The following is a 21495-nucleotide window of genomic DNA, read 5'->3' as shown; positions in this document are numbered from 1 at the left end:
GCACAGCGCGCTTCTGCAAGCGGAACACGCGTTCCCACTCAGCAGCTCGGCCCCAGAACTCCAGGCCGTATTGTATGACGGCTTGTATGCTTGCGTAATAGCACGCCCGCACTGCCTGATACTGCAAGGTCTGGCTTAGCCTTGCCAGCGCAAAGCAAGCCTTGCTCAGCTTGCCGCATACCACACTGACCTGCGATTCCCACGTGAGGCTTTGGTCAAGCTGGAAGCCCAGAAAAGTGGCAGTTGACACTTGTTGAATTTTTATGCCTTGATGGATTATATTGAGTGGACCGCTATTTCTTCCTGATAAGTCAAACTGCATAAATTGGGTCTTAGTTAGGTTTAGTAGTAGTCCATTCAGTCGGCACCAATCTAAAATTTGTTGTGCAGTTGTGTTTAGTTTAGATTCTAACTCTTCCAAGTTCCCGGCAGTGACAACGGCCGCCACATCATCTGCATACATAAATACTTCTTCAACCTTTGCTGTGTTTGGGAGATCGTTAAGCATTTATTTTATTTATTTAAACTTTATTGCACAAAAGAACAACTTAATGTACAAAAGGCGAACTTAATGCCATGAGGCATTCTCTACCAGTCAACCTTTGGGCAAAGCAGAGAAGATTGTAGGCGGTGCATTAAGAGACCAATTTTGAAATATCAATCAAAAGCTTAGACATAAATATAATATATTAACGTACATACAATTACATACTATTTTTACATAAATAACGATAGGTTATATAATACATAGGTACTCATATATGTTCATCATTCAATTCTACCTTAAGCTGCCAGCAAAGAAGTCGCGCACTGATTTTTTAAAAACGTATTTGTTGGGTAAATAATTTCCTAATGTTAGGTGGTAGACCGTTCCAGAGGCGGATGACCTGAATGGCGAAAGAGTACGACATGAAGCCCGTACGGTGAAGAGGAATAGAAAGAGTGAGATTGCCGGTAGAGCGAAACTGACGGACCCGCGAAGCATCAGAAAAATTAAAAAGAGATTTTAGATATCCAGGGGAGTGTGGATCATTAAGAATAGAATAAAGAGTGCAGAGCATGCGAATATTACGCCGTTGACGAATGGGAAGCCAGCCGAGCTGTGAGCGAAATGCGGACACGTGATCAAATTTTCGAGCGTGAACAAAGCATGAGTGAAAAAGCTAGATTAGACAAAGATGAGCCTTGAGGAACGCCTATTTCTGTGACCAGGCCATCCGATTTTATATTGCCTCTTTGACCCACCACATATTGCCGTCTTTCGCGCAGGAAGTCCATCATGAAATTTAAGGTCTGGCGCAGGTATGTACTTGTAGTACGGTACTTCGCGGTCCACAAGGCCGTATTGATTGATTGGCCGTATATATATATATATATATATATATATATATATATATATATATATATATATATATATATATATATATATATATATATATATATATATATATATATATATATATATATATATATATAAAATTAGTTTTGTAAGTTTCTGTCGCTCAGAATAATAATCGCGCCATTCACCTTGTTTTACCTCCCTTAAACACCGGTTGCATTAAATACTTTAATACTATTTCAGTTTTGGTGTCACTATTTTTCGTCAATAATGAGAATTATTTATTTATTTATTTATTTAAACTTTATTGCACAAAATATACAAAAATGTACAAATGGCGGACTTAATGCCAAAAGGCATTCTCTACCAGTCAACCATAGGGCCAAACAGAGATTCAATACAAATGGTGCAGTGAGAAAACAAAAAGGTGATTTACTAAGAAGAAAAGCAAACTATATATATACATATACAGCATATACTACACATACTTTTACATAAATAGATATTTACAATAAATATTTTAAATATTACATATAATACATACAATGAAATACATATAATATTGATGGATTTTATTCGAATTCTTGTTTTAGCAAGTGCTTGCGTAACAAACGCTTAAATGAAAACTTACTTTGAGCTTGTCTGATATACAAAGGGAGTGAATTCCAAAGGCGACTAGCCTGAACGGCGAAAGAATTTGTCATAAAGCCAGTGCGATGCGGAGGTATGGTTAGTTTGAGAGTGCGGGATGTACGCAACTCGCATCCCAGGCGAGGAGCATCAAATGAGAATTTACTGTTTAGGTATCCAGGAGCAGAAGGCTCGAACAGGATGGAATATAGAATACAGAGGATTCGGAAAGATCTTCGGCGACGTATAGAAAGCCAATGGAGCTTCTTACGGTAAAAAGAGACATGATCGTATTTACGAAGTCCGAATATAAATCTGATGCAATTATTTAGGAGACGGTCTAATTTGTTGAGTGATTCTTGAGTGATATTGGTAGTGTCAGTAGTCAATTATAATTCAGAAATAATTCAAAATCATGCTTATTGTATAATATTATCGACTAAAATTCGTATTAGAACCGTGTAATATTCAAAACTATAAATTGAAATAAATATTTTTATATTATATATTGAAAACAGAATATGATCACAATTATTATACCTTATTACCTACATGTCATGTCTGCGCGATTCATCTATGATTCCAGTTGTCAAAATGGCGGCCATAGCATCGCGTTTAAGGAGCCCGTCCCTTCATTATAATAATTACTTAAATTAAGTTAGATCAAAATAGCTTGTCTACTAACCGATGAAATGTGACACCGTCACTTTTATTAGATTTTCTCGTATGACTTCAACAGTATCTTATAGCACAGGAAGGCATTTTTTCATTTTATTTGTGTGCAGTCAGAGACAACCTCCTCCCACCACGCGCAGAGACTGACTGAGGCAACATAAGTCCACTGGACTTATGTTTGTGGCGCAAACATTTTGTTCGCCGTGTCCTCTCTAGTACATTATACCTCAATGATCGTATATTACTTATAAAATATACGCTCACTTTGTATAAGCTTGTTCAGCATAACGTTCACTGGTTATAATGCTCAAAATCGATAATAGCAAATAATCTAATTTCGAAGTGGATAATGTTTATTCTCTATAATATCAGTGTATATAAAGATTAACGTATATAACGTTAGGGATACCTAATGTTTATAACATATATTAATCAATTATTCTAACATCAACAATTATTCTAACAACTACTTTCTTAGCAACAGTTTTGTGTGGGGTCGCAGTTCTAACCTAACCTAAACCTACTTTCTTAGCAACAGTTTTGTGTGGGGTCGCAGTTCTAACCTAACCTAAACCTACTCTCTTAGCAACGGTTTTGTATGGGAGTCGCAGTTCTAACCTAACCTAAACCTACTTTCTTAGCAACAGTTTTGTGTGGGGGTCGCAGTTCTAACCTAACCTAAACCTACTTTCTTAGCAACAGTTTTGTATGGGGGTCGCAGTTCTAACCTAACCTAAACCTACTCTCTTAGCAACAGTTTTGTGTGGGGGTCGCAGTTCTAACCTAACCTAAACCTACTTTCTTAGCAACAGTTTTGTGTGGGGTCGCAGTTCTAACCTAACCTAAACCTACTTTCTTAGCAACAGTTTTGTGTGGGGGTCGCAGTTCTAACCTAACCTAAACCTACTTTCTTAGCAACAGTTTTGTGTGGGGGTCGCAGTTCTAACCTAACCTAAACCTACTCTCTTAGCAACAGTTTTGTATGGGGGTCGCAGTTCTAACCTAACCTAAACCTACTTTCTTAGCAACAGTTTTATGTGGGGGTCGCAGTTCTAACCTAACCTGAACCTACTTTCTTAGCAACAGTTTTGTATGGGGGTCGCAGTTCTAACCTAACCTAAACCTACTTTCTTAGTAACAGTTTTGTGTGGGGGTCGCAGTTCTAACCTAACCTAAACCTACTTTCTTAGCAACAGTTAAATGTTATAAATGGAGAACGGTAAGGTGTATAAACTGATATTAAGCTTATTAGCTTAATATCAGTTTATACACCTTAATCGTTGTATTAAGTAATGTTATTTATGGTGGACGGTATACTTAGTGTATGGTATATAAACTGAAATTAGCTAATTTAAATATTATTGTTATGTATACGGGTTTACTATCTGTGCATTAAACGTCAGTCTATACCGGATCGTCTTGTTTCATTGACGCGCCTACCTACCTATCACTGGCGAACGAGTATTTTAAATTCGATCGACGCGTGTGATTTTTTCCCTTTTAAAAATGCCTTTTGGACACATTGAGTGTTTTAATATCGGTAGCAGTAATTGGGACGCATATGTTAGACGTGTTGAACAATATATTCAAGTTAATTCAATTGCTACTACATTGAAAGTAGCCACGTTAGTGACGGTTGTCGGGCCAGAATGTTACGAGTTAATGTGTGACTTGTGTGCACCGGCTAATCCAGAAACCAGGACATTTGAGGAACTTGTAAGATTAGTGAAAGAACATCTCGAGCCTCAAAGGTCCGAGATAGCGGAAAGGCATGTGTTTCGACAAAGAACACAGCGGCAAGGTGAAAGTGTGCGTGACTACCTTCAAGCATTAAAACATTTAGCAAAAACATGTAATTTTAGCGGCTGCCTTGAGGTTTGCCTTCGTGATCAGTTTGTTTCGGGGCTGTTCAATGAAGATATGAGGTCCAGGATATTCGCAGAACAGAATGTTGACTACAAACGCGCCGTGGAGTTGGCGTTGGCCCTGGAGGCGGCGGAGCGGCACGCGGCGACCGCGTGCGCGCCGGGCGCCGAGGGCGCCGCGCTCCCGGCGGCGGCGCCCCCAGCTGCACAAGGGGACGACGGCTTGCATCGTTTCGGCTCGGGCGCCGGCGCTGCCGCCGCGCGCGCTAAAACCAACCAGCGCGTCTGCGGCCGCTGCGGCAAGGCGGGGCACGGCGATGGCAGGTGTCGGTTCAAGCATTATACGTGTGACACTTGTGGACAAAAGGGTCACCTAAAGGTAATGTGCAAAGTAAAAAGTGCAGTTAGTAGTGGTAACGGCAAAACAAGAAGACAGCTACATTTTAACTATGACAGCGATAGTGATTATAGCGAAGATAGTGCTTTCTATAATTTAGTAGCTAGCAGTGAGGGGGACGAGCCATATTATGTGTCTTTAAAAGTAGGAAACGTGACATGTAATTTTGAAGTAGACACGGGGAGTAGGATTTCAGCCATTTCCGAACGATTTTATAAAAAGTATTTCTCGGATATACCAATTCAAAATCCCCAATTAACACTTCATTCGTATATTGGTAGCCCCATTAGGCCATCTGGCTATTTGATTGTCGATGTCGTTTCGGGCGATAATGTAGAAAAACTGAAATTGTATGTATTTAAAAACGGGGGACCGCCATTGATGGGTCGAACATGGATCAGAAAGTTAAAATTAATATTTCCTTGTCATAATCTAGCTGATGACGATTCAATGGCGGGGACCTTGAAAGATGAGTTTCCGGAGGTTTTCGCAGATGGGTTGGGAACTTTTAAGTCAGAGTTGCGTTTGCATTTAAAGGATAAAACGCCGGTGTTTGTGAAGGCGCGCGCGCTGCCGATCGCGCTGCGCGAGCCCGTGGAGCGCGAGCTCGAGCGCCTGCAGCGGGGGAGGGTAATCTATAAAGTCGAGCGGTCCGACTATGGCACGCCGATCGTGCCAGTTGTCAAGTCTAATGGTAGCATTAGATTGTGTGGTGATTATAAAATCACTATAAATCCATTATTGAAAGATTACCACTATCCGCTGCCGCGGATCGAGGACTTGTTCGCGGCGCTAAGGGGCGGCGAACAGTTCACAAAACTAGACTTGTCAAATGCGTTTCAACAATGTTTATTGGACGAACAATCTCAGCCGATGACGGCAATAACCACTCATATAGGTACATTTATGTATAAGCGTGTTCCGTTTGGCATTAAATGCATTCCTGAGAATTTTCAGAAAATAATGGAAGAAACGCTTAGTGGTTTACCGTCGACGGCTGTTTTTGCAGACGATATTTGTGTCACTGGCAAAGACAGGCCAACTCATCTAGCGAATTTAAGGGCGGTGCTACAAAGGCTCAAAGATAACGGTTTACGCATAAATTTTGGTAAATGCGAGTTTTTTAAAGACAGCGTTACATATCTTGGCTATAAAATTGACAAATATGGTCTACATACAGACGAAAAAAAAATTGAGGCCATTGTAGCAGCCCCCACTCCAACTAACGTAACGCAATTGAGAAGTTTTATTGGACTGGTTAATTTTTACGCCAAATTTTGTTTAAGCATGAGTGATATATTGAAACCTATGTACGATTTATTAAAGAAAAATGTGAAGTGGGAATGGGGTAACGACTGCGAAAGGGCATTTACAAAAATTAAAAAAGTGTTAAGTAGCGCTCCGGTACTAGCACACTACGATCCGTCGCGGCCACTAATCCTTTCAGTTGACAGCAGCGCGTACGGCCTGGGGGCGGCCCTGACGCAGCGCGGGCCGGACGGCTGCGAGCGGCCGGTGTGCTGCGCCTCGCGCACGCTCAGCGCCGCCGAGCTCAACTACTCCCAGCTAGATAAGGAGGCCCTCGCTATTGTGTTCGGAGTGACTAAACACCACCACTACTTGTACGGTAAGCGTTTTATATTACGTAGCGACCATCACCCGTTAAGTTATATATTTGGTAAACACAAGGGAATACCGGTGACAGCCGCCAGCCGCTTACAACGTTACGCCGTCAAATTAGCGGCATACGATTTTGAGATACAGTTTGTAAGGTCCGCTCAAAATTGTTTCGCAGACGCTCTTTCCCGCCTTCCTCTAGGATCGACCGAGGATCGATCTAGAACGAAGTGTCGTGAAGAACTTAGTTACCTACATTTCATAGAGGACAACTTTCCGCTCAGTTTTAGAGATGTGAAAACTGAGACTTCGAAAGATCCTTTACTATGTAAAATATATGGGTATGTAATGTTTGGTTGGCCATCTAACGGTCTAAATGAAATTGAAAAACAATATTTTTCTCGAAAAGAAAGCTTACACATCGACCAGGGGTGTCTCGTATGGGGATACAGGATTGTGATTCCCAAATCCTTACGTGAAAAGATTTTAAGAGAGATACACGATGGACACCCAGGTATCGTAAAAATGAAGCAAATTTCCCGTAACTACGTGTGGTGGGAAAACTTGGACGCCGACATCGAGCGCGTGGCGCACGAGTGCTTGGCGTGTCGCTCGCAGCGGCCCGTGGCGCCGGTGGCGCCCCTGCACTCGTGGTCGTGGCCCACTCAGGTATGGTCTCGTCTACACATGGACTTTTTAGGACCATTTAATTCTGACTATTATTTAGTAGTTATAGATGCGCACTCGAAGTGGATTGAAGCGGAAAAAGTAAAAACCACTTCAGCGCCAGTCGTAATTGAGCATCTTCGGAAAATGTTTGCTCGATTTGGATTGCCAAAAAGAATAGTCAGTGACAATGGGCCTCCGTTTTCATCTTCGGAATTTGCCACATATTTGTTGCGTAACGGTATCAAGCATACTTTGATACCTCCTTATCATCCGGCCAGCAACGGGGCCGGGGAGAACGCGGTACGCTCAATAAAACGCGTATTAAAAAAGGCACAATTTGAAAACGAAGACCCACATGTCGCACTTAGTAGGTTTCTCTTCACCTATAGGAATGCAGAGCAAACTACAACCGGGCGAGAGCCCGCGGTCCTCATGCTGGGCCGCCGGCTGCGCGGGCGGCTGGACCTGCTGCGCCCGGACACCGCGGAGGCCGTGCGCGCCGCGCAGCTGACGCACGAGAGGCGCGAGGCGCGCGCGCGCTTCGCGTCGCCGACCCCGGAGATAAGGTATTATTTAGAGACTATTCAAAGGCGGGGCCTAAGTGGCAGGAAGGGGTCGTGACAAAAAGATCAAGTCCTGTTTCATATGAAGTTAAAACCAGCGATGGGCGCATGCATAAGCGTCATGTCGACCAAATTTTAACAAGTAATAAATCAAATAGTCTAAGGAAATCACGCCACTCGCTCAGTCAGGTACTTGACGAGTCACCGATGTCTCCTAATACAACGTCCCCGAGACCTCTGGACGTCTTAGATACAGAGGAGTTTTATGATAGTGAAGCGGCACACTCAGCTGAGCCAGCATCGCCGAGGGCGCCCCCGCGCTCGCCGCAGCAGGTACCGGTACCGTCCGTGTCAGGACCTGATCGTCGTAGTCCTCGTTTAAAGCGCAAAGCTGCTTTGAAATGCCTAGAAAGGTTACAGAACGCTTAGCTGCAGTCGTTGCCCTTATAATCACTTATATCAATACATGTCAGTCATATCAGTTTTCCAAACGTATTCTTACCTAACTAATCTAACAAGTATCGCGTAATAAGGTATAACATAAATAAACCTGTACTGTTTAGATAATTCAACTTAATTTTAAATGGTATTCAATAAATGTACCTAATGCAAAGCAACCGATGTAAACAAACACCTAATACCTACTAAGATAAGAACATCAACAAGAAAATATTAGACCCATAAAATATGTTCCTTCAACTTAGAGTCAGTAGATTTAAGGTTCAATTTTAAATAATTATACGTTGAGTTACTTTAGGAATAACTAATATTCCTTTATTTGTAATATTTATGTTTTGACCTTGTGTCATTAGTAATAAGGCATATACTTAAGTACATGTTCCTTACTCCAATGGTTTTGTGGTCTGTTCCAGTGCATATTGTTTACGACTAGATTTCAACATCTGTTTGTTTTATCTTTTTATTACTGGCACCTACTTAGACGTAATACCTATCGAAAATGTTTTCATAAATGCTACTTACTATTTAAGGTAAGCATTAAACTATGTAAAACCTAAGTTAGTTTTCGTAGTTCTTATCAATATTTTATGTAAACCTTACACTTACCTAATAGTAATACCTACACGTGTACTTTCGTGTTATACATATGTGCCAAATATAAATCTCTAATTTTATTAGTAATATAATTAAAAGGGGGGAAAAGTGTTATGTATACGGGTTTACTATCTGTGCATTAAACGTCAGTCTATACCGGATCGTCTTGTTTCATTGACGCGCCTACCTACCTATCAATTATATTAAGAAATGTTATGCATGGTGAACGGTATCCGTTGTGTATGGTATATAAACTGAAATTAAGTAACGTAAACGTTATACTAAAAAACGTTATGTGAAACTAATATTATGGCAATTCAGCGTTATTTCTTACAAAAGTATTGATGTTGGTGTTATATCTAACGTTCATTATTGCTGCTGAACGTTAGTAACATGAAATTATATATATTAACGTTATATCTCGTGGGACGCACCCTTGTGAGCCGACTGAAAAAGCGCTCCTTCACCGACCGTCTAATGCCAACATCATCAACACCCAACGACTGTGACATACCAAGGTACTTTAAATCTTGCCCTAAATTGTAAAAAAGGAGGTTTAGTAAAACAAGGCCACGACCAACACCGAGATGATTGTAAAAATTGGGCTGAATTAGCCTGGGGTACTGGTACAACAGTCTTTAATGCGTGATGCAAATGCTACACAGCCAGCCCTTATAGGTGATCTGTTATTGAACAGTGTCTGGGAACCTGCAAGGAAAGCGTTATTCGACGTTCGCATAGTTAATGCTGACGCTTCCTCTTACAGCAACCTCACCTAGCAAAAAACATCACATAGACACAGCCGAGAAAAACATTTAAAATACGACCGAGCTACAGAAGATCTAAGAGCTTCGTTTACACCATTAATCATCTCATGTGATGGGGCCATTGGGGCCGAATATAGCAGTTTCCTAAAAAGAACAGCATCAAAATTAAATACAAAATGGGGAAAACCATACTCGCAAATTATGTTTTGGTTGAAGGTAAAGGTCCAAATTTCCTTTATTCGAGCAGTCTCAATAAGAGTGAGAGGCACTCGGAGATTTATAAGGGCCTTCGAATGTGAGGACGGAGCAGGGATCCTGTACTAGAGACGGATTCCGAAGAAACAGCCTTAGCGAGAATAAGTGATTTTCACCTTCTCAACAATCATGTTAATTTAACGTTCCAGATTAGTGTTCAGAGCAATATTGGATTTTCGCACCTGTCTCTTTATACCTACTGAAACTTTTCCCATAATTATGTACCTACATCTATATTTATATGTATACCTATGTACATAATATCTATTTGATGCTTAATAATAATACCCGATAAAATATCAAAAAGGTCGAGTTATTGAATTATGTCCAGGGTAGGTTACTTTGCTTAGTCTAAAAGTTGTTTCACCGCACAAATTTCCGGTGTCGATGTTACACAAGAAAGGCAAACATATTTGACATTAACTTTGTGTATTATAATCTATGATTCAATGGTATTGTAAAAATTAATAATAATGAAATACGTTAATGTATCATTTATTCAATAAACATTTCGTTAAAAGCTTTAACAATCATCCTAGCCGAGGTGAGATTCTGGTCTTTCAAGAGCACCCCCCTGGCCAACATGTCGTTAGATATCAACAGGTCCCGCAACAAGTCTATGTCGAACCACCTCGATACCAGCCGCTCAATGTTGTACGCCTGATCCAAATAGAACTTGAACAAACGATTGCCGTCGAATGGTCTCATGCGTGTCACGGAACAGTCTTTGAACGATTTGAACGCGAGGGAAGCGTAAACTTTACACGCGAAATCCGTTTTTGCGAAGAGGTACCCCATCTTGTACAGGGCCGTCTTCCTGTACTGTTGTCTGAGTTGTTGCATGACCTTCATCCGGTCCCGAGCCCAGTAGATAGCTTGTCTCATGGTGTTCAGCATATTGACGCTGGAGTTGTGTGGCTTCTGCGGGTCCGGCCACTGGTAGTTCCAAAACCGTCGACCGCTTGACGTGTTGACGTCGATCATGTCATCAGTGGAGTCTAAGGCCTCTACTAATTCATGAGTCATGTTGCGTTTGTGGTTTTTTTCTTTCTCTTTCCATACGACAGTGGGTTCATATTGCTTTCTTTTATTAACGAATTCTGTGAACTCATACTCTTCGACGTCGTGGGGATTATCGTCTAGTTCAGTTCTCAATAAATTGTCTATCGTATCAAAGTTTTCTGAGAGATCGTTGAGGGTGAAGTCGTCGGGTAGTTGAGGTGGGGCGTGAGCCTGCGCGTGCTCGAGGTACCGGTCCACGAAGTGGGCGAGCTCCCAGTCGATCTCTGTACATTGCTGTCCAGGTTTCGATTCCTTTTCAATGAGAGCTTTGGAAACTTTGTCGTAAATAGCCTTTCGGCGGCCTATTGGGTCGTATTGCTCCAGTTCCTCGGTGCCGTTGGGCGCGAGGGTCGCAGCAAATGCGAAAAGTAAAGCAACTGCAGACAAAATGTTTTTATAGGAGGAAAGCCAAGAAGAAATTAAGTAAAGGAGGAATTGTACTTTGCATCGTATCAGGCTGTCAAGGAAAAGACCGTATAAGGAAAAGACTGCGTCCCACACAAGCGCGGATCCAGCCCTGGAGTCCAGGTTGGCCATACAAATAAACCACGTGACCCCCCCCCCTGGGGCCTAAGGCACTGACTACGCGACCCCCTCCCCCCTCCCTCCTGGGCACGAAGCTGGATCCGCCGTTGGTCCCACAGAATCTAAAACGATAAATATATACACAAATACTTATATACATAGAAAACAGCCACGACTCGGAAACAAATTCTGTGCGCACCACACAAATAAATGCCTTACCGGGATTCGAACCCATGATACGTAGCCGAATGCCACGAACGCTCACGAAACGCTCACGAAACGAAAAGCTCGTAGATATCTATCTCTATCGCTCTCGCGTATTGGCGCGACGAGGCAGACTACCTTTCGCGGCGTTTCGTTTTCGTTTCGCGTCGCAGAAATGCCATTCGGCTACGGCACCAGAACCGTGGCTTAGCAGGTCAAATCGGTCTTAATGTTTAGAATAAAATTACTTACGAGCAAAAATGATCATTTCCAATAAATGAAATTATGAGAAAAGTGTAAGTAATTATAATTTTACTACGCAACATAAACGTATATTTTTATTATGGAAATCAATTCACCAGTGTTTATTGCTATTGTTTTACATTATTGATTAGGCTTGAGTTGCACTTTATTACTTGAATGCGTTAATATCGAAACTGATATTTAAACAAATTTTACAAATAAATTCATAAACGAAGTCTTGTACTTATTAAAACTAAATGTGTAGGTATATTTATCACTACAGCAACTAGTTATCGAATAGGTAATTATTATTATAATATGTATAAAATTAAATAAGATAAAATGATGAATATAAATCATATGTACTTATGGTTTGGATTTGGTTAGTTACTAGTTAGGTATGTTGGGCATTTTCCGCAAGTCGACAACTATATTCTGCGTGAAATACGAGGTAGCGCTTATACTCTCGCCACCCCAGCTTCCTATACAGCGTGTGGAGTCCATTTATAGTATGTGATCATACGAATCGTATAGGATAATATTTTGTTGAAAAGTGGTATGAATTAAGAATGCCAAGAAAACCATGTAAGTAGTTAGGCTCCTTAGGTCCGATACTAATCGTTATTAAGATATTCGCCCGTATGGAGTAAAACCTAGCAGTGTTTAAGGTTGCTAAAAACCTCTTTCAGTGTTTTCGGCGTACCTAAAGTACTTGTTCCTGGTGCTGTAGCGTAGCCGAATGCCATTTCTGCGACGTGAAGCGAAAACGAAACGCCGCGAAAGATCTCAGTCATCTCATCAGTCTGGCTCTGTCGCGCCAATGCTCAAGAGCGATAGAGATAGATATGTACGAGCGTTTCGTTTCGTGGGCGTTTGTGCCTTTCGACGACGTACCCTGTATATTTGTACCTGTTTAAGTACACTCCAGAAGAAAGTGTTACCTCTTCTGCTTCCATGCACGCTCTGCACTTGGGGCTGTCTGTTATACCAATGTTATTGAGGTGTTTGTTCAGTGTGTTGTGTCCTGTAATCAATCCTACCATTTTGCGCAGTTGCACTCTAGGTGTTCTCAGAAGGAGTTTTGAATTACATTCTGGATTTTGATTTGGTTTACTTACTTAGGTAGTATTTTCTGTGTATTGCAAATTGAACGTGCATTAAATCACTAATCCTAAAAACCACGCACAAAAAAAAACACAAAATGTGCCACTACTAAAGTCATGAACTTTTCTCGCACAATTATGTTTGCACTTTCGAGCCATAAAATGTCGAAAGTATAAGATAACGCCATCTACAACTTCTACAAGTAAGTAAAATCGATGGCGAAAAGGCATCTTTTTTAATAGCGCCATCTATTTTTTGCTCATTCTTAGGCAGTTGTATTTTATTTTTTATGTATAGGATGGTATAATCTTCTTATCTTTAATCTATGGTTCTATGGTTTAGATTTGGATGAATATTATTTAAGACTGGCCAATGAAACCTAGTTGCAATGAATAAAACGACGCTATACTAAACAGTGTTTATTTATTTTAGCAGTTCATACATTGATCCTAAAATGATACAACAATAACAACGGAATGCTACAACATAATACCAAATAAAAACATAGATAGTAATAAATTCTTAAATTGATTCATAATGTTAGAAAATTGTAACATACACATTGTACAGAAGTTGTGGAAGTTCTTGAGAAGCACATAATCGAAGACAATAATTTAGGAAATATTCTGTATCTATTACTAGATAAATAATATAGTAAAAAACAACAGTAATTCAACAGCAAAATAATCTCATATTAAACAGTAAATAATGAAAACAAATAAATTAAATAACAATCAACTATTTTATATGAATACTGGGTGATCACGATTTTCAAATATTGTATTATGTTGCATAGAAATCGCAAAATAAGGCGACGACATAAATTAAACTGACAAAATATTATCTATAAGATTAGGTAGCTAGGGTTAAAAAAAACAATAGGGCAAGAAAGTCACATTATCATTAAATATAACTTACTTAACTCGCCCCGACTAAAATAAAGTATGCATTTCTTACCCCATTTGATTTATATTACTTGCTTCCCTTTTGAAATGTGTATAATTTAACTATTTTATTGTTTTGTCTCTTTCAAAACAACCTGTGGGCTGTTTCACCACAGTGACATTGCCTATTTCTGGTTTGATAAGTAACATTGTTACTCAGCGTCAATATTCCCTTGTTGAACAGGCAATGAACGGCGAAGTGCCACTGTCGGGCGACAATTGTCACTGTTATGAAATTCTTGTAACAAGCTTCAAAGTCCTTTTCAAGTTCTCATAATACCAATTACAAACCATGTCCTTATTTATCTTAAAGTCAAAAAATAATAAATACAAAGAAAACATCTACTAAAATGGCTGACTTAGGAAGTGACGTTAAAAGGAAGAGTGAGATTACAAGCCCGTATTTATCTAAAATAGTAAAACTATCACTAGACTCCAATTCTTCATCTAATGCAATATTCACAGCATATTCTATAAGCAATACAAAATTGTCAATAGAATCACATATGTTATATCTACTACATGTAAAATCAAGAATTTATTTATTCTGAAAGTTTTTATTATACAATAAAGAAGCCACATTTACAAATTGCCGTAACTTGTGTCAAAACGTCTACTTACGTGTTTCGGCCGCGAGATTCAAGCTTAGAATCTATGGTTAGTTGTCAAAACCACAACAACTCATAACCAGAACCGTAACTTTTCCAGCAATTTTAGTAGAACATTGTCGCGTTGTCCTAATTTAGTAAAATAAGCCTTAACTGATCATTTACCAAGAAAACACGTGTATTCATTATGAAACATTTTGTGCGTTTTCACATTATCTGATCCGGGTGCGTAGCCGAATGCACAGACGCTTCATGAAACGCTTACGAATCGTCAGCGAATCGTGAACGAATCGTCAGCGAATCGTGAACGAATCGTGAGTGAATCGTGAAGCGTTTGGGTATCGGATGTCGGAAGGATTACAAAGGGAAAACCAAAGATAGCCAGTCCTTAATGTATAGATATCGGTCCTACGTCCGATATTAGATCGGATAATGTGAAAACGCACTTATATACCACGCTGCACCGAAATTTCTGAAAAAGTTACTATATCTCCTCATAATTCAAAATATTACTTCACTTTGATTGTTCTATTCGTAATACTCAATACTAGTTCAATTAATTGAAAAGAGAGAACTCTATACTGCCTGCAGGTTTATAAAAAGAGCAATTTAACATGTAGGTACTTGACATTGGCTACGATGTAAATTATAGGTACGTATTAAGCTATATTTACAAATAATCGCAATATAAAACTATAATATAAATACTAGGTACGACGTCTATGTCTCTAATCTATGGGTAAAGGGAATGGCTTAGATTACAGGGAAATATTTAGCCTCATTTTATAAATTATATAGGCTTATTCAAAAACATGAATCTTACTTACTATGAGCATTTTAAAACTATAAATACAAACTAATTCTACCCCTACGCTTGTTATTTCAAATATATGTTTTGCAGAATTTATTTTAAATGATTGGATGATTATCACACTTAATAATGGCGATGCGTGATAATCTTGTGCAAAAAAAAGAAATACTTTAATAAAAATTTATTATTACAAGTTGAAACAAAAACAGTCGAAAGGGCAGCATATTTAGAATAGTGTAGACCGGTCCTAATTTGGAACATTCAAGAAAAAAAATCTCGTATTATTTTTTTTACTTTTGTTGGACGGACGACTGCCTGTTTTATCAACAAAAAAAATACTCAAAGGATGTTCACTGTTTTTGGCACAACTTGTGAATAAAATATAAATTGATTTGAAGAATTGACTGGAGTTTTAAATGAGTAAGCTTATTTCCATTTTGAATAAAGTTACTGATTGAGCCACAAGGTCTAGTTATGGAAATAACCCTTAATGGGCTTTTGGGATCTATTTTCTATTTATAGTAACCCCTTGTGTTCTTTGTCACCCCATTGATGGTAGTCTCCATAGTTAAAATGTTTCAAGGCTTTACAAGTAAAAAATAAATAGGCAGCCTCTATTCCATGACTTGATCTATTCTTATGTGCTTTACATTTTAATTAATTAAAAATAAAATAAAATTAATTTAATACATAAATTATAATCATACTGGCGTACATAGTTCAAGCCACTGGGTGTAAAGGCAGGCAGGTAAAATTATTACTCCTAAGTCTTACAAATCTAATAATTTGTAGTTGTTCATACCCGTTGTTCGTCAAATATAATCACTTCCATTTGTACAAAATGTGACTCCTATGCCTAAAAGTTCCATTTCATCCGAAATCCCAACATAAAGTCTTATAAAACGGTTTTTATTCCACTAAAGTATCAGCTACTTTAGTGTCCCACTGCTGGGCAAAGGGCTCCTCTCTTTTCCTCCACTTAACTCTGTCGCTTGCACATTCCCACTTTAGTGTGGAACCGAAACTAAAATAGGCTAAAGCACATAACCTCATAAAGATACGGTAAAGAAGTCGATTAAGAAAATTATAACGATCATTTAGGAAAAGAACAATTCACATGTTATCTTCTAGTCTATTCCATTTAGCCCTTAAAGCAATATATTCGGACACTTTCAGCAGATAAAGCTGCGAAATATTTTTTCTGACAAACTCGTTGCGCCAGAGTATAAAACATATCCATAGACATTTTTTCCGCTCTTCTTTTAGAATTCTAATTGTAAGTTTAAGACTCGAATGTAATACATAGATGGTATCACTAGAGGTAAGTACTAGTTATCGTACATGTCTTTTAAAAATATCACATTAATCAGGCAGGCAAGCATGGTCGCGCGACAAATGATAAAACATCAGGCCGTCCCCATCGAACTTACAAATAGTGCGATAGGGACGGCCTGATATGCTTGACTGCCAGGATATTGTAGACACATAATCATTATTTAATACTTAATAATAAGGGCCTTTGATTATTTATATTAGTTTTTTCGTCATCTTTCAATACTCGTACTGATTTATTTTCATGTCGAAATCATTTTGACAGTCGCATAAATTTATAACAAATTATTATTGTTAATATTTACTATAAACTACAATTTTTCAAGACGTTTTAATTTAATATTATTCATGAGAAAACAGTAGTGTACGAATTTAATATATAAATTATCCTTTGTTATAAGCAAATGCATTCTTTATTAATTTACAATTAAACGATGTAAACGTGTGACATACTTGTACTGCAAAACCCCGTTTCCTTGCTTAGGATTTTATAGTACATTATAGTAGAGGCCGGGAAAATGAGGATTACCGGCCTGGTGGGTATATATATGGATAGGGATACGAGGCCGGGAATGCCATAAAAGGTAAGTCGGTAAGTCCTAGTAAAGGCCTAGGCTTGAAAATTAGTATAAAATCCCTTTACAGGCCTCTCTAGTTATTGCTCCCAAAAAGCGATACCGTCGAGCCCTTTATAAGGAACGTAAAGATAATATTTCATTGCATGTTTGAGAAAAATATCTCTATGGAAAATGTAGGCACGGTGCGGTCGTGTGTTAGCAGTTATTTGTGCAACCTGTACTTTGCAATTTGGCCATTATATTAACATTTAAAAGTAAAAGCATTTTTAAAGTCAGGTGCAGATAGATAGGAATCCTAAGCAAAGGGACCGGGATTCACGGTTCTAGAATATTCAGCAATTTAATGGCATTTTTCTCATATTTTTCATTTTAGCTCACGCCATATTGTCGAGCACCGCGGACACAGTGGCGACGGTGGCGAGCTCGGATCACTGCGCCTTCGGCTTCGGCGCGCCCTCGCTCAAGAACAGAAACGAGAAGCACGACTTCTTCTGGGCGAACGCGATGAACTCATCTGGAAACGACAATGGGTAAGTATAGTAACAATTCATCAACTATCTAACACGTCCGAAGACCGGGCGAAGTGGGGAAGACTGAGCAGGAAAGCGGACCCTGGCGCTAGGCCGGGAAAACGCTAGGTCGAAGAAGATTAATATCAATTAATCAACAGTCAATGCATATGTGACCAACGTAGAATCGATATTGAAAACTAAATGTATCATCGCCTTTTTAAAGTTATATCGATGGCAAACAAATATACATCCCGTTCGATGGTAAGCAGTTTCCATAATCTATGGACGTATGCAACTATAGAGGTGTTTCTCGCGCGTTTCTCTTTCGTACTCCTTTTTTGACACCATAACCAATAAAATACCGCACAGTGTGAGACCATTTAGATTGTAGGTCGTGAGGATGAATACCCATTATCCGGCCGATGACAAACGGTGCGATGAAAGTGGCCGTCGGCATCGTGAGTCATTATTCAATGCGATCGATGTTTTCTATTATTTTTGACATCATTCATACCGTAAGCGATCCGGCCTCTTTAGTGTAGGTCGGCCTGACCAAAGGTGTGGTTCTCCCGTCCCGAGGACACGTCCTTGCAATAGCATGCTATTTTCCTCACCTCAATTCTACTGTAGATTTGGAAAATCAGCTTACCGTAAGTGAGCCAGCCCTTCTCGTCCTGGTCGGCCTGGCGGAAGCAGTTGTGCGCGTCCTCCTGGCACAGCCCGAGGCAGCGCGCCGCCACCTCCTCGAATGTTGCTGCGCTCACGCGGCCTGTTCCTGTGCTGTCGTATAGCTGCAAATCAGAGGTAGTTCCACTTTTGATATTAAAAGCGGTAAGAGCATGTGACTTTTAATCCGGAGGATGTTAATCCGGAGGATGCGGGGTCGAACCTTGACGACCTATAAGTTTTTCGAAAAAAGTGCCAGACGCATTTTGGTGAAATAAACATCGACGGGGAACCGGAGTAATCCCTAGTTTGTTCTTTGTGTTTGATGGTCGAAAGTCGCTTTCGTTAAAACTAGTGTCTACTACTGTACTGGCGTTAGTTTTCAAAACGAACCCCAGATTCTCATGAGCCGTATCAAACTACCAGAATGACACTCAGTAGAATAATTAGCTACAAAAATTAAAAAAGTAGACGGATTTACATAGTAGTAGTAGTAATCACTTTATTGTGTACAACAGTTTATATATAATTTGTAGGAATAGAGATACAAAGGCGAGCTTATCCCTATAAGGCATCTCTTCCAGTAAGTTATATGTTCCGTTCTGACGATATCTTCAAAAGATGCAATCACACCAAGTATCCCTGGAAAATTTATCACACTCTTCATCCTCCTCCTCCAACTCTTATTCCACGTATTGTGGGTTCGGTACAGCTTGTCTTCTTCTTCCATTCCTCTTTATCTTTCGTCATCTCAACACTTACTTCTCTATTTCTCATATCCTCTTTCACACGATCCATCTATCGTTCTTTGGTTTCACCCCTCCCGCTCCATCAACATTCATCTCCAACATTATTTTACCTGACATGAGATTCATCACTGATTAGATGACCGTACGTTAGCCTGCTGCTCATCTTGAATTGATCACACTAGGCTCTATAAATTCTTAAATAAATAATAGCTAGTTGAAGTATAAATACCTTGAAGGCATAAGACAGCAGTTGTGTGAGCGGCGCATGCTGCGTCATCAAGAACGCAGCACACAACAGGTAGTCCGGGAAGTAGATCAGACCGCTCGACGGCTGAAACATACAATAGAAGGTTAAGTATTTGGATGTACTTAACTATATCCCGGTCCACACAGAGCGAGGCACGCCACGGGGCAATGTGCTCACACGGCAAACGTCCAATGTAGATGTGCCTCGGCTGAGGCAGGTTGCTGATGCCTAAACCACTCGGCCATTCGGACACGGTGGCAAGGGTCGAAATTTTCAAGTATATGACACAATTACCGAAGGCTTATGTCGCCCCCACCACAAATTAACTAGATTTAGATGACAACGTAACGAGGCTTCGTCTGTCCGAGCGTAGGATTCGGCAGGTTGCCCCGGAACCGTCGAAAGACTTACACCCTTCGGCCAGAAGTCTGCAGTGCCACCTGTCATAATATATGCTACAGTGTCACCTGTATGAACAGTTTGCGAGACGCTCCAGCGGCTTTTACCCTGGTGGCTTATACCTATTAGATACTTAGTCGCAGGATGTAGTCAAGAACAAGAAAGTAACACTAGACACGAGGCTATGAGAGAGTGCCTATCCAAGTATCCATGTCTACGTGTCCGAAAGAGATGTCCAATAATTGTCCATAAGCTACAGCCTCACTCATATACGACGTGACGCGCGAACTCTTCCGCATCTAACCAGCTGGCGCGTCTGACGAAGCCTTGTGAGATTAGTGCTGTTTTACCCAGCACCACAACTCTATTAGTTGTCAGCAGAGAGAGAAAGACATCAGCACACCCCACCTGTGTGAACAGCTGTGCGAGTCGCTGCGCGGCCGCAGGCTGCACGCCGAGGCGCCGCGCGAACTCGTCCGCGTCGAGCCAGCGGGTGCGTCTGGCGACGCCTTGCGAGATCAGGTGCAGCTCGATCTGGGAACGCTCTAACCTGGAATTAGGAAGATGAATTTAAATGCCTAGAAGCTTGTAACAGCCATGATTCGCTGGAAATGAAATTAAATTAGGTATTCATGCATGTGGAGAATGGGTTATACATAATATATTAAGTTATATTTGCTACCCTACTAGTCTCACCAAACTCACCAAGATCAATTGTAATACTGGCCCCGTAGCCGAATGGCATTTCTCCGACGCGAAACGAAAACGAAACGCCGCGAAAGGTAGTCTGGCTCTGTCGCGCCAATATGCAAGAGCGATAGAGATAGATATAAACGAGCGTTTCGTTTCGTGAGCGTTTCGTGAGCGTTTGTGCCATTCGGCTAGGCACCCAGACTTGACAATGACAACGGAACAAATATGACAGTTTTATACTGAATCAGTCGGTGAGCCCTGTTATCCGCACAAAGGATTTGTATAGTAGATTTTTTTATTTATATAGTAGGTAGGTGCCACGCGGCTACACAGGCGGGCGCGTGGCGCTCCTCGGCCACTTGTTACCTCGAGGCAATAGGTGGCGGATAGGTGCTTCACGCGCGACCGCGAGCGAGTGACGCAGGCCTGACTGCACACTGAAATAGTAAATACTTACCCAAGTTGTGCTCTCAGCTCAGCCACCTCCCGAACTGAAGGCGCACTTGGGATCCCCAACTGTTTGGCTTTGGCGATCAGTCGGCAGTCGTCGTAAGTGTAGTCCAACACTGGTACTCCAAGGGCTCTGAAAAGCAAATTGATATTTTAGTAAATTTGCTATTAAAGGTTCGGCCACACACAGGGCGTTTTGATAGCGTAGCGTTAGCGCCGCCGATCTGCTCTGAATACGCTCGCGCGGTGACACACAAACACAGCGCGCATTGTGAGCGGACTTGTCTGAATCTGGATTAAATGTCTGAATATGGTTTAAGAGCGTTATAACATTTCGGCGTCGGGCGAAATTAGGTATTTTACCCGCCGCGCGAGCCCAATATGCCGACCCTTTCTAGCACGTCTTATCACTCGCTCGCACTACAATAATGGACAAAACAATCTTGATCCTTTCTATGGAATTTTGATAACAACCACAATCTACTATCTCGATATAAACTTTTGGTTTCTAATAAACATTATTTTGTACGAAAATACG

At 40.4% G+C, this 21495-nt stretch overlaps 2 protein-coding genes across 4 annotated transcripts in view; both read right to left on the bottom strand.

The window, feature by feature from the left end:
• Nucleotides 1-10312: 10312 nt before the first annotated feature.
• Nucleotides 10313-11960, bottom strand: LOC125232132. 2 transcript variants are annotated; one of them, XM_048137756.1, is made up of 2 exons: nt 11874-11960; nt 10313-11269 (listed from the first exon to the last, which is right to left on the bottom strand). In XM_048137756.1, the coding sequence occupies exons 1-2, from the start codon at nt 11887-11889 to the stop codon at nt 10326-10328; spliced, it is 960 nt and encodes a 319-aa protein (XP_047993713.1). In that variant the 5' UTR covers nt 11890-11960; the 3' UTR covers nt 10313-10325. The 2 variants fall into 2 exon arrangements, with proteins under 2 accessions (XP_047993713.1, XP_047993712.1); XM_048137755.1 differs by lacking the exon at nt 11874-11960 and adding an exon at nt 11637-11682.
• Nucleotides 11961-13391: 1431 nt separating this feature from the next.
• Nucleotides 13392-21495, bottom strand: part of LOC125231794 (lysophosphatidylcholine acyltransferase) — a 57429-nt gene continuing 49325 nt past the window's right edge. For both annotated transcript variants that reach the window (XM_048137373.1, XM_048137374.1), the window contains exons 7-11: nt 20965-21090; nt 20223-20364; nt 19398-19499; nt 18403-18544; nt 13392-17755 (exon numbers count right to left, since the gene is read on the bottom strand). In XM_048137373.1, the coding sequence (XP_047993330.1) occupies nt 17670-17755; nt 18403-18544; nt 19398-19499; nt 20223-20364; nt 20965-21090 (598 nt within the window). In that variant the 3' untranslated portion in view covers nt 13392-17669. The remainder of the gene's footprint in view (nt 17756-18402; nt 18545-19397; nt 19500-20222; nt 20365-20964; nt 21091-21495) is intronic.

Source organism: Leguminivora glycinivorella, chromosome 12 (assembly GCF_023078275.1).
Source record: "Leguminivora glycinivorella isolate SPB_JAAS2020 chromosome 12, LegGlyc_1.1, whole genome shotgun sequence".
Taxonomy (NCBI): domain Eukaryota; kingdom Metazoa; phylum Arthropoda; class Insecta; order Lepidoptera; family Tortricidae; genus Leguminivora; species Leguminivora glycinivorella.
The sequence above is the reverse complement of the archived record's forward strand: the minus strand, read 5'-3'. Positions and strand labels throughout refer to the sequence as shown.